The sequence below is a fragment of the Aureobasidium melanogenum genome (assembly GCF_000721775.1).
Source record: "Aureobasidium melanogenum CBS 110374 unplaced genomic scaffold scaffold_2, whole genome shotgun sequence".
In the NCBI taxonomy this organism is placed as follows: Eukaryota; Fungi; Ascomycota; class Dothideomycetes; order Dothideales; family Saccotheciaceae; genus Aureobasidium; species Aureobasidium melanogenum.
The window spans coordinates 1717504-1729832 of record NW_024470054.1 but is presented as its reverse complement, the minus strand read 5'-3'; the positions used below and the strand labels follow the sequence as shown (position 1 = coordinate 1729832).

General features: G+C 50.0%; 5 protein-coding genes across 5 annotated transcripts; 4 read left to right on the top strand and 1 right to left on the bottom strand.

Annotated features, from left to right (window-relative positions):
- Window positions 1-149: 149 nt before the first annotated feature.
- Window positions 150-2139, top strand: M437DRAFT_72412 (uncharacterized protein; the record flags this gene model as incomplete). The annotated part of the gene is made up of 4 exons (XM_041025856.1): window positions 150-365; window positions 434-603; window positions 658-1159; window positions 1210-2139. The coding sequence occupies 4 exons, from the start codon at window positions 150-152 to the stop codon at window positions 2137-2139; spliced, it is 1818 nt and encodes a 605-aa protein (XP_040883916.1).
- A 591-nt stretch (window positions 2140-2730) lies between these two features.
- M437DRAFT_63058 (uncharacterized protein) lies at window positions 2731-3744 on the top strand (the record flags this gene model as incomplete). Its single annotated transcript, XM_041024187.1, has 1 exon — window positions 2731-3744. One exon carries the CDS (start codon window positions 2731-2733, stop codon window positions 3742-3744), a length of 1014 nt encoding a protein of 337 aa, XP_040883915.1.
- Window positions 3745-5054: 1310 nt separating this feature from the next.
- Window positions 5055-7015, top strand: M437DRAFT_72410 (uncharacterized protein; the record flags this gene model as incomplete). The annotated part of the gene is made up of 2 exons (XM_041025855.1): window positions 5055-5093; window positions 5150-7015. The coding sequence occupies 2 exons, from the start codon at window positions 5055-5057 to the stop codon at window positions 7013-7015; spliced, it is 1905 nt and encodes a 634-aa protein (XP_040883914.1).
- A 1735-nt stretch (window positions 7016-8750) lies between these two features.
- Window positions 8751-11087, top strand: M437DRAFT_38610 (kinase-like protein; the record flags this gene model as incomplete). The annotated part of the gene is made up of 6 exons (XM_041019868.1): window positions 8751-8821; window positions 8986-9313; window positions 9365-9634; window positions 9683-9729; window positions 9787-10107; window positions 10160-11087. 6 exons carry the CDS (start codon window positions 8751-8753, stop codon window positions 11085-11087), a joined length of 1965 nt encoding a protein of 654 aa, XP_040883913.1.
- Window positions 11088-11324: 237 nt separating this feature from the next.
- M437DRAFT_40274 (alpha-acetolactate decarboxylase) lies at window positions 11325-12059 on the bottom strand (the record flags this gene model as incomplete). The annotated part of the gene is made up of 1 exon (XM_041020165.1): window positions 11325-12059. The coding sequence occupies one exon, from the start codon at window positions 12057-12059 to the stop codon at window positions 11325-11327; it is 735 nt and encodes a 244-aa protein (XP_040883912.1).
- Window positions 12060-12329: the final 270 nt, after the last annotated feature.

The window sequence follows — 12329 nt, the reverse complement described above, 5'->3', positions numbered from 1 at the left end:
GGTAAATGCAGGTGATTGCACAAGCATTGACCACATGACGACGCTAATTACTAGGTGGTGACTTCCCCATAATTTGAACGCGAGACGCGCCTTCACTTTGTTACGGCCTTTCGACCAGAATTGATTCAAGGCAACAACCAAGACCCATCATGGACGACTCTGATTCTTCCAGCCTTTCTTCGGCACCGCCGACTGACGACGAGAAGCTTGCGCCCATTTTCAAGAAGATGGCCAAGAGCAAGAAGGCTGCTCCTAGAAAGAAGAAAGCTCCTGTTACTCCTCCCACTCCACCTTCACCACCGCGACCCAAGCGGTCTCCTTCTCCGCCACATGAGGAGTCCCTCGCCGATAACCCTGATGTAGCCGTATGTCGAACTCATCTCAGACGCGTATAAACGCGACATGGCCCGCATGCTAACGATTCATTGATCAGTTCCTTGTCATGTTCCGATCTCGCTTCAGCCATGCATTCCCTTCGAAACTACCCCATTTTGGTCCTCAAGACATTGAGAGAGGTGTCGCTGAATCTCCTCCATCGCCGCAAGTCGAGGATCTGATGTGCGCCATGCTTGCACTTGTCCTCAACCGCAAGAAGCCCGTCGAGTGAGTCTCAGGCACATCATGGATTCTCTCAGCACAGCACTAACATATAAGCAGACGAGGCCATCATGGTCGCGCAATGGAAGAGGCTTTGTCGACGCAGAAACACCAATGGCCGCTCTCTTGGAACCGTGTCAATCCTCTCGCTGGCAGCAGAACCTTCCCCGACATGTCGCCCGCTGAACGTTTGAACCTCCTCCGCACTCTCGCAATCTGGTCGCTCACGTCATCCGAAATTGTCTCACAAACTATCAAAGACTCATACAAGATTTCGCGCCGCGAGGATGACATGAACCAACCATTGTCGGTCCAGCATTGGGGTTACGATGGCGATAGGAGAAAGTACTATCTGATTGAGGGGCAAGAGGATACCAGCTTCCGGGTATACCGCGAAGCCAATCGTCTCAGTCAACAAGCGCAATGGTGGAGTGTCGCTGAGACTATTGACGAGGTCAATGCCCTGGCAGAGAAGCTTGAGACCAAGGATACCACTCAAGCTGCCCGCCGTTTGGCTGACAAGATGAAGGCCGCTGTGCCACGATTTGAAGCATCTGAGGAGGCAAGTCTATGTAGTCTTATCTGCTGCACATGGAACTGACTATTTCGCAGAAACGCAGACGTCGCGAATACCGCCAAGCACGTAAGGCGCAATTCAGCAAACCCGAACCTGGTTTCTCGCTTTACGAAGGTCGCACTCGTGGCAAGCGCATTCGTTACACATATTCCGATAATGAGGACGAGTCTGATGCTACAGGCTCGCGTCGCTCTGCCAGGTATTCTGGCCACTCAACCCCTGCCGATTCAGGTCCGGTCGTTACCGCCAGCGGACGTCAAGTTCGTCCTGCAAGAACAGGTATCTACGGTGAATCTCTGCTCAGTGGTCAAGGCGAGACACCTGACTACGCCGCTTCGGAGACATCGCGCACTTCTGGAGGAAGAGCAACAAGAAACAGCACACGTCTCTCTCCACTCAATGGAGATCGCAAGAGAAAGTCGCGAGGATACAACTCCATGGACGAAGACAGCGAGGAAGATGCGCCTTCCAGTGGAAACGAATGGGATGGAGGCGACGACGACGACGACGATAACGACGAAGATGATGTCGATATGGCCGATGGAGAAGACGAGGATGACATGGATCTTGACCAGGACGTGAAGAAGAGTCTCGTGGTCAAGCTCAAGGTGAAGAGACCTCAAGAGTCAATCAAGACAGAAGATGCGCCTGCGGAGGAGAAACCACCGCCTGCCACCGATGTCTCTCGAGATTCAGTCGCTCGGCAAGACCTTGAGAACCTGTCAACCAAGGACGAGCCTGCGCCAGCACCACCTGTAGCAGAACAGCCTGTACCAGCACCACCTGTAGTAGCGCCACTGGTAGCAGCACCGCTTGCAAAGGAATATGCTGCCGAGGAACATCCTGCAGCCGTTGATTCGATGGACTTTGAGGTGCCCATCCAGAAGACTTATCATGCTCACCCACCTCCTGGCCCATTGCCTGCAGCGAATGTTCCCGACGAGCAGACTAATGGCAGTGTCTGAGCGACTCATGTTTCTTCAATTCTGTTTGGTCGGTTTGGAGTTTGGAAGGTTCTGCTTTACATTATATCCCTTTGCCAGTGTGGTTGCAAAAGAACTTGGGGGACGATGGCAGGAAGGAGTATCATGGATCATGAGTATCAACAAAACGCACTTTGCTTTCTTTGTGCTATAGTATCGAGGTTAAGAGGTTATGAAAGAGGCTCCGAGATCAAAGCGAAAGCTCGACTGATGCTGTTTCTACTATTACCCGCGTAACAGCCGATATAGCTGCTTGAGATCATATGACAAGTTTTATTGGTGCCAAGAGAGGTTTTCGTTAGTTTTTCGAATGACCATTGGTTGGGTGTGGTTGAGAGTTTAAACGGATATGAGTATGTTTTGTAGAGACGCAAATGGGGTCGAGGTCAGCGTGATGAGTGAAAAGGCAAGATACGTCTCGATGAAAGAAAGAGACAGCCATCCTGCATAACACATCAAGCTCCAGAGGACCAGAGTGCAGAAAGTCATACCAGAGGCACAGCATATCGCATACGAACCCTTTGAACTACGTTAGCAGATCAATCGTCAAGAAGCCCTAGAAGATTAAGAGCAATGCAGCTGCATCATTCCCACAGCACCAGCAACAACGGCATCGCCAAACCAGCAAAGAGCAGTTGCAGCACCGCAATCACTTCACGTAACACCTCAACAACAAGCTCCTCTTCCACCACCTGCGACGAAACAAGCTGTTTATTGCCCCACGAGCGAGGCCCTACACCTACACCACCTGTTTCTACTACACCTACACCACAACGCCAACATCCTCCACAACTGCGATATCCTCCTTCATCTACAACATCTTCAGCAACAGCATCTCTCCACCACATCTTGACGTTACACCCACGCCAAATCGCCATCCTCGAAGCCGCACGAGCAAGAGAAGAAGCCCAAAGAGCTTTACTGCCAGCCCCAGAAGACGAAGAAGAAATGAACAGACACGTACTCTCCAGAATCGATTGTATAGAAGTTGATCTCTGGCACGAACGGATCCGCGACTATGAAGCTGCGGAATTGGGATTGCTTTCTGCTGAAGAGTTGGGATTGGTGAGGGATGTTGAGGAAGAAGAGGGGGATGATGTTAGGGTTGAGGTTGAAGAGGAAGATGGAGGACGGTTGAGTAGGGTTCAAACCTATGTTAATGATTTTGCAGATGTGGAAGGGAGAGGAGGTAGACAGCAAGGACAAGGTCAAGGCAGAAAGAGAAGGAAAGTCAGTAGCATTGCGCAGAGGTTTGGGAGTGTGAGTTTATCGCTCAATCACTTTCATCCTTATTTCTGGGTTGATATGGCAGGGATTTGTTTGTTGATATTGTTGGTTCTGGCTTTTCTTGTCTTTGTTGGGATTGAACTTAGGTACGATAGAGAGGGTATCTGTAAAGGACAGGGAAGTGTAGGCGCAACGGGTTTTTGGGTTGCGGTGCAGATGCTTGTGGCTTTAGGCATGGGATTGATGTTGCAGGTTCCGGTGCATAGGGGTTTGGTGCCTTTTGTGTTGCCTTTGTGGGTAATGGGGACTTTTGGAATTGTGGTTGGGTTCAAGATGTTGGCTGGATGCTTGGGGAATTGAGACCATGACCCGATGGACATGAGCAGTATGGTTATAGCACCTTGTAGAGGTTGACATGTCACCGTCATTGCACAGCGACGCTTTTTCCTTGTCAAGAATTTTGCTGGCCGATCTTTCCAAAGTATTGTGGTAGTAGTCATAACCGATCGTCTCGATCATCCACACACCTACCTTGACAGTCTGATGATCCCAATGAAGATGTCCAAGAAACAAAAGAGCAAAAAACAATTCACAGATTTGGATATGCGTTGCTTGCTCGCTTGTTAAACGAGTAGTTGCGTGTTGCCTTGGTGTGGTGAGAACTGTAAAGCCTTCGAGGCTCCCAGCCTCATGACGAGTTCGGAGTAGCAGCAGTTTCCGCGGATTCTCGATGAGACGATGGACAGTGACACGACTCTTTTTTCTGCCGCAAAGACCAAGCTAGAGTTCAGAAGGGCTGGATGCCAAAGTCAAATCCTTCATGAGGGGGAACCCAAAGTGCCTTTTTAGTTGGGGAGACAAATCAGACGAGCAAAAGATGATTCGTGGAAGAAGGAATTGATCAAATCTCTTTGTTCGTTTGGCGAGATGGACCTTCACCAAAATATATTGCTGCTTCGCCAAAAAGGTGGCAGGGCGGGAGCGGTCGGGTGGGTGGAGCATCAGGAACAGGCACTGTTTTAAGGCAAGGCTGGTTTCGTTCGGAGACCGAGCTCTGGCGGTTTAATCTTATCGTCGGCAAGAAGAAAGTTTGTAACGGTGATACATAAAAGCTACCTGCTATAGAATTGGTAAAGGACAGGCGTGCAAAAATGCTGTCGCAACTTGATACTGCAGTCGCGAGAAGTTTTGAAAGCATGTCAAGCTGTTACAGATCTTCGCTCAAGTATGCGAATGCGTATCAGAGTGAGACTGTCGTGTCAGGGAAACAGGCGCTGTGCGCTTGCTTCCGACGAGGCTGAAACATGAGCCGGGCAATGATCGCCGCGGAAAGCGCGTCCCTGGTTTGGACTGGCCATCGCAGAGCAGTGACAATTTTCGAGTGTGGAAGACCATGTGACGGCTTGTTTTCGACGTCTAGTATCACAGCCAGGCCTTGAAACGGACAAAGCATGTTTGATACAATCCACTACTTTGTCCGGACGCGAAAGACGCCACTGCTGACCTCTCTCTTAATCACCCGCTGCGGCTGATGTTAGACGACTCACATACTCGCACATGCTAGAGTACATGCGCCCAGTACCGACAGCCATCCCACTCAACACTGTCATCTTACCACCCTCTCCCAACCTCGACTTCTCATCCCCGCTCACACTTTATTCCTCACAGCCATGAAGGGGAAGAAGTTGGCTCTGGGCCTAGCGCATCTTGTAAGTCTACAGGTCGCATACAAACGCTGCTCACATTGGCTGACAATCGCCTGGAGATTGGTCCGCACAAAGCGGATGATCGCGCACCCTCATCCACCCCGAATGAGACTCCACCACCTTCGCCGTATCCCGGACGTCGAGCTCCTCTATCGTCAAAGGTCGAAGCCGATCTACGTCTAGCCTGTGCTGGTGTTCTGGTCAACACCAAGCCTTCGCATCAATATGTCCCACCCGATGAGCCCAAGCAAGCACTCGACTACGACGCCATAAAGAGATCTGCATCCACACGCAAGTCGCAAGACTCTCGTCCCTTCCCACCTCGTGTCGATTCAGCCGAAGACAAACACCCTCTGAAATATGCATACCGTCCAGATGCTGCCATTGACCAGCTCTTCTCAAAGACGGATCCAGCCATTGATCCTGTCCAGTCTATCCTTGGCAGATCCAAGTATGACACGCCAATGGGCAGCCGTGCAAAGACGCCGGTACCCAACAACGTTCTGTCTCCTGCCAGTGATGCTGCTACACGTCCTCGTGTCGTCAAGCGTTCTCTCTCTGGCGAAACCGATGGTTCTACCCCAATCACGGACGCGACAGATTACCACTGGAGTACTTCAACAGCCCCCACTTCGGCTGCCATCACACCTGCTCGCACCTCAAAGAGAACGTCCTCGCATGCACCTGTCGAGCAAGAGCTGGCCATCAAGGATGCTGCTTCTGCTATCGAGTGGATGCGCAATGAACTTGAGCGTCGTCGTCAGAAACAGGATGCTGAAGAAGCAGAACAACAGCAACAACAAGCTGCACTTCCACCATTGTCTCGTGCACCTAGCAGGTCACGAAGCATTCGGAGCATCAAAAGTCTTCGCGACAAAATCAAAGAATACATTCGTCCGTCCAGCTCTGGAGGTCCTAATGGAGAAAACAGCAGAGCACCTAGCAGGTCTGCTTCGCGCTCTTCATTGCGCTCGGACTCAAGGTCTCAAGATCCAGACATTCGCGGTGGTTGGAGAAGTTGGGGACGTACCCTGAAGAAGGAGCACGCCCAGACCGACGTGAGCAGATCAAATTCGAGAAGAGGAAGAGGTGAAAGCCCGAAATCTCCAAACGCGAAGAAGTCTGAGATCAATCTCAATCGCGAGCTACCTCCCCTTCCCAGTCTGGACCAGTGGAAGGACGAGCCACTCGCTGCTCCAACGCGACCTGCACCTCAAGCGCCTTTATCCACACATCCTCCTCCTCGTTCTGAACACAGCAAGAACACCAAATCAGTGGATAGTGCAATGAGCGAAAGAGACGAAATCATCGCAGCTCGTCTTGGTTCGCCTGTCAAACAAAAGCCAGAGGTCTATATGCCTACCCGCTCACCTCGTCATGCTGCAGCTACCAAGATGCCAAATCTTGCATCCGCTCATACCAGTGACAAGCTTACATCTGGTGCTCTTCCACGCAGCAAGTCTGCACGTCGCAACCGGACTCCGGAGCCTGCGGCATCAACTGTGCGGGCCATTTCTTCACACCAAAACGGTGACCTCGCAAGTACTCGATTGCGATCACCAAGCAATCCGGCATTCTATTCTGTGTCCACCGGATTTTCCGAGCACCGCAATTACGACAGCTCAAACATTCCTACCCCACTGGGTAGCATCAGCAGCACCTCTACGAAGACTAGAGCAAAAGAAAGACCCGCCACTTCCTCGAGCAAGCATGATCACAAACGCCGTCAGGTAAAGGATGTAGTAGTCCGATCTCCTCCGCCTGTACCACCTAAGGAGGCCAGCGATAAAAAAGCATGGTGGAATCTCAAGTCCAAGAACAAGAAGCCTGCGACTTGGATGGATCAGCTCGAGAAGCTGGGTGGAGTCAAAGATGGTATTCTAATCGCTGATGAGGCTTGCAGCGCACCTCATATCCGCTACTAACCGGGTCAAAGACCTTTACGAATTCACGACTCCTACAAAACATCACTCTACTTTTCATCATTTTATGGCGCAATGGGGAGTTCTGAGCTTTCAAGAGAGTCATCTTTGAGCAGAGCATTCATTCGCCTGTTTGGCATTTTTCTTTTGTTCTATACATACTCATACAACCCTATATCATTCTTATTCATCCTTCATCAACCGTTTGATGGAGAGTTCAATAACATTGGTTCAGATTCCATAACATAGCTCAAAGACTTGGCTTTTCTCTTTCCTCTTCTAGATTCATGGAAAGGCTTATCACCACAACACATCTGTCCAGAGTACGCTCCTATCGACTTGACTGTGACGTCGATGGATTAACAAGCCAGGTTTAAGCAAGGGATGTTTTCTGTGTAGAAGGGCAGAACAATAAGTCGGGCCGATGTTGATGACAGCACTGTGGGCCATCAAGGTCGCGTGGGAAAAAAAGTTCGGCGCACATTCGAGCTGGATGTGGAAAATGATATACAGCAAAAGAGCATCGAAGAAGATTGCAAATCGCACGACAGTCAACAGATAGAAGATGTAGGTACGCATTGAGGAAGGTAGTGGGCATAGCATCATGTCTCAAGACAAGAGCTGTGTTTACACAGCGAGAGATGGGTTAGAGAAAAGTTTTGGTACACACCGTGAAAGCGTGAATCGATATCACAAGACCATCAAGAAACATTGCACGCTAAGAATTGAAAAAAGTGCTGGGCGTCACATCACAATTGCACGTTGAAGGTGGAACAAAACTTTTTTTGCGAATAGCAGTTTTCTGATTTTCAGAACAGCCAACCGCAACGGTAAGGCTCTTTCAGATCCCAAAGGTGCGAGCTTACGAGGCAAGACACCGGTGTTAGAGAAGTGAAGACGAGGCCTTCCAATTGCCAGGCAAATAAAAACACTCCATGATAATCTCGATGAGTGAAAAACAGATTGACCGACTCCTCCGTCCTTTAAGAGACGCAGCAAGCATCGACACTTAGTTCTTCCCCCTCCTCAGCTTCAAGCTGCCAACAAGTGCGCCTTCCGAGCCAACCAGGAAAAGTCGGCTGCAAAGATGGCGGAAACACATGCGAGCGAATCCGACAAGGTGTGTAAAAGAGAAAAAGCAGTGGCCCTCCAGAATTGACGTCGCGAGTAAAGAGATAGCGTTTGTCGACGTCAGTGGTGAGCGTTAGACCGAAGAAAGTCCAAAAGATGTTTGGTGGATTTTGTTCAAATCAAGGAGCCGTGATGATCGAGTTGTCGGGGCGAGTCATTTATTTGCTGTGAGTAGCGGTGGTTAGTCTATGGATGTGGTGCGCGCATTGAAGATAGCAAAACTCACGATCTGGCTCTCGTCTTTCTTCTCTTGCGCTTCAGTCTGCGAACTCTCTTCTTTCTCCACTTGGCTCTCATCTTGGCCTGCAAGAAGGATGAGTTAGTGGCTGCTCAAAGGCCAATTGGGTATATAATGCAAACTTACAGTAGTGTCGAGATGAGTTGCGGTGATAGAGGAAAGAGAGGGGAAGCTCTGCGAGCTGCGAAGTTCAAATTGATAGTGCTGCGCGCTGGCCGTGCGTGCGGCGGCGTTTGCCGTCTTGGCACCGACGACGCGGTTTCCGACGTTTATCCAACGGGACCGAGGGACTCGTCTTCGATAATGTGGTCTCGAGTTTACTTGAGTACTGTCATTGTTGTATTTGTTCGTGAATTGATTGAGGGTGCTATGGCCGAGCAGCTTCCCATCGGCCATCTGACGCTCGTTAATGAGCACCGCTGTCTGTTTGCTGAAGGTATGTCATCGAGCGTTGTTTCTAATGCTCAACCATCCTCACTCTTCCCCATTTAGATGCAATCAGTATCTGGCCCAAGCAGGAAATCGTCCTGGGCTGCAAGCAACTTCAACAGTATGCTGTCCCCTGGTCATTTCAGCTTGGCAGCGTACTTTAACAATCTTCTAGCTTTGTCGATGATTATGATCCAACAATATCATATCGACATCTGGTACTACGTTGCGTGCAATTCGACGACGATGCGGCAACCTGGAACGTCGCTCCCATGCTCTATGCCGAGAACTTGTCTCGCAATGGAACCGTACTTACTCGTGAATGTCCCGTCGAAGATGGCTCAACAGTTCGACTTGATCATCAACTGAACAAGACCATGGGTCCTGTGCTTCTTCAAGACGGCGATTTGCTGTACCTGTCAAAGTCAACCTTTGTGCACTACAGCGAGCTCAATCCTCGACAAGAGCCCACAATGTCATTCATTATGGACTGTGAAATCAAGGTAGGTCGGTGTGTACACACATCCTACGTGAGATACTCATGCCAGGAACAGCGTTTCCAAGAAGACTTTACTATCTTTCCTCGTCTCATTAGTGCTGGTGGCCAAGGTAGTGTGTATGTCGCTTGGGATTGCCACGCTGAACAACAAGTCGCATGCAAAGCTGTCTCTCTGGCTAGCGTGGATCTGACCTGCGACCAAAACACAATTGAAGCCTTCACTCAGGCCGCCTCCAATCGCGCCTCGAGAGTGCAATCGATCAAGCTGCTGCGCAAAATACATCGTCTTGAGGTCGAGTATGAAGTTCTCAAGGATCTTAGTCATGTACGCTGTTTGCTGTTTTGGTCTTGAGCCGGTACTCACTGTGAGCAGCCGAATATCATCGACATGAAGAAGGTGTATGTCACGACTCACCACATGTCAGTCGTGCTGATCGTCCTCAGCTCTGTGATATTACGTTGACCTCTTTGTCATAGCTACATCATACAGGAGCTCATGACTGGCGGCGACCTGTTCTCCTATATTATTCATGAGGGCGGTGTTCTGAGTAACGCTCTGAGCGCAGTCATCACTCGTCAGCTACTGAAAGCTGTCCAATACTTGCATGATAACGGCATCGTTCATCGCGACATCAAACCCGAGAACATCTTATTGTCTTCTTGGGACCACAATACCCGCGTCGTCTTGACTGATTTCGGAATAGCAAAGCGGATCAGCCAGTCTAGTGTCTCAAACAGTCAGCCAGGCAGAATCTATCGCATGTTCTCGAACTGTGGCACGTATGGCTTTACGGCTCCGTAGGTCAATGTATCATCTCAGCAGAAGAGCTCGGCCACTAACAATACGCAGTGAAATCAACAGACTGAATCCAACCATGGCAGAGAACAAAGGCTACAGCAGTGCAATCGACCTTTGGTCAGTGGGTTGCGTCAGTGCACTAATGTTGACCGGCAGTCTCGCTTTCAACCACCGAGATGGCGAGCAAGACATTGGCCAGATCAATTCACGCTCCGTTAGCGCTTATGACATCTCTCAAATCGAACATGGCAAGCAGAGCTGGGAGGGAGTGGCGAAAAGAGCGAGAGAACTTGTCATGTCTCTGCTCGCACTGCAAGAGGACAAGCGTTCAACAGCCAGGAAAGCACTTGAGCATTCCTGGTTTACCAACCATACCTGCTCTGAGAGCTATGACGCTGTCTACGAAAGATCTATCTGCGATTGGAAGCCAAGCACCGTACCCAAGGAGAATATCATCGTCAACATTGACACTGGTGATATCGCCGTCCCTACTCCAAGCGCTTCGCAAGTTGTTCGTCAACGATCTGACTCTGCAGTCGTTCAGTCAGAATATTTCCAGTCGCAAGCAGAGCATTATGGTGAGCAGATGGAGATAGACTCGAATCCCGAGCGAGAGCCGTACGCGAATGATCATCTAGCCGCAAGCCCTGCATCTCAACCATCGCAGAACCTTGGAGACCAACCTGTCTCATCCGACCCTCTTTCAAACACCACGACTCGCTCTCCATGTGCCCGTGCCCACATGTCGGCGCAATTCATGTTGCCTCCTCGGTCTTCTGGCCGCGACCAGGAGCTCGACGTCTTGCAGCCGTCAGCACAATTCCGTCCACCGCAGTCCTCAGATCCCGATCAAGACCTTGATTCACTCAAACCATCGGCACAGTTGAGAAACCTGCAGGCATCACCGGAGTTCACATGGCCTTCATCGCCGCCCAATAAGCGCAAAGTGCGTTGTCCTTCTCCCGAATTCCCGTGGTAGTGAAGTACCAAGAGTCAACTGGCTCACAAGTATGACTTGCAAAGATGCTGATGAATGGCCGGTAAGATGATACTGATGATGCTACAATATTTGATGGCTATGTTTGCTTTTTGTTTCTTGCTATATTCTATACCCCTTTGCTAGAATTGCTGTCATTTACATAGCTTCAGACTCGATAACACGAAATTTGAGAATCCAAATTGCTTCGCACATGCTTGCTCACATTAAAAGACCTTCTTATCCTTCAGCCTTACTGAGACCAGCAGTGTCGGCTGTCAAATTCAAATTCTCCCACTCATCATCTCTAGGGAATCCAAGATGATATCTTCCCGTCACAGCCCATTGCAGAAGTGCATCATCTCCGGTCTCAAAGTCCAACACATGGCCACCTTCAGGGTCTTTGCCTTGCTCAGGTTCGGTCATGAAATGGCAATGTACGCCTGCCACACTAACACCTTGCATCCATTCAGGACTGGCAATGCCAAACATGGTCCCCTTGACATCCTGCACACTCCACTTTCGCGCATTCGCAGCAACTTCTGCGAGATCCTGTCCTTCGTGTTCTTGCGGTCCTGCAATTCTCAAATCCAGCGATTTAAACTTTCCTTTTACTACAAAAGGCACAAATGAATTCTTTCCTCCTGCACCGGGTCCATTCTTCTCAAATACATCTACCAGTCCACTTTTCTTCAATCCTCTTGCATCAACCTCAAACTCGGGTTGAAAATTCGTCACTTGGACGAATGGCAGAGAAGTGGAAGGGTCAGCGGGTTGTACCTTTCCAGATCGTAGCATTTGCCAGGGTTTTCCGCTTAGAAAGAGGAGTTCGCCGTTCATGCGGCCGAAGGTACCGATGCCGTGAGTGCCGTAGCCGGGGAGTTGGCCGGCGGAGGGACCGGAGTGGGCAAGGCCGGCCATCAAGGCGCTGGCGGTGCTGAATTGGAATATGTCGTTGGGGATTTTGGAGACCATGATGTTGTGTTTCTGATGTGGATGTGGATGTACTTGATGTGGTTTCCTTGGTAGTGATCTCGCCGAGAAGATGGCAGGGTTTTGTCTTGAATGCTCAAAATCGTCGGGATTGAGGAAATGAAGTGTTTTCGTATGGGGTTTGATGTCTTTTCCAGAGAAAGGAGGATGGTCGGTGGTTTTGATGACTGTGATCTGATGGATTTGCGTAGTCCGAAGTCCGGCTCCAAGCGTTGACTGACTTGCAAGAACACTCGACAATGGTATCAATTC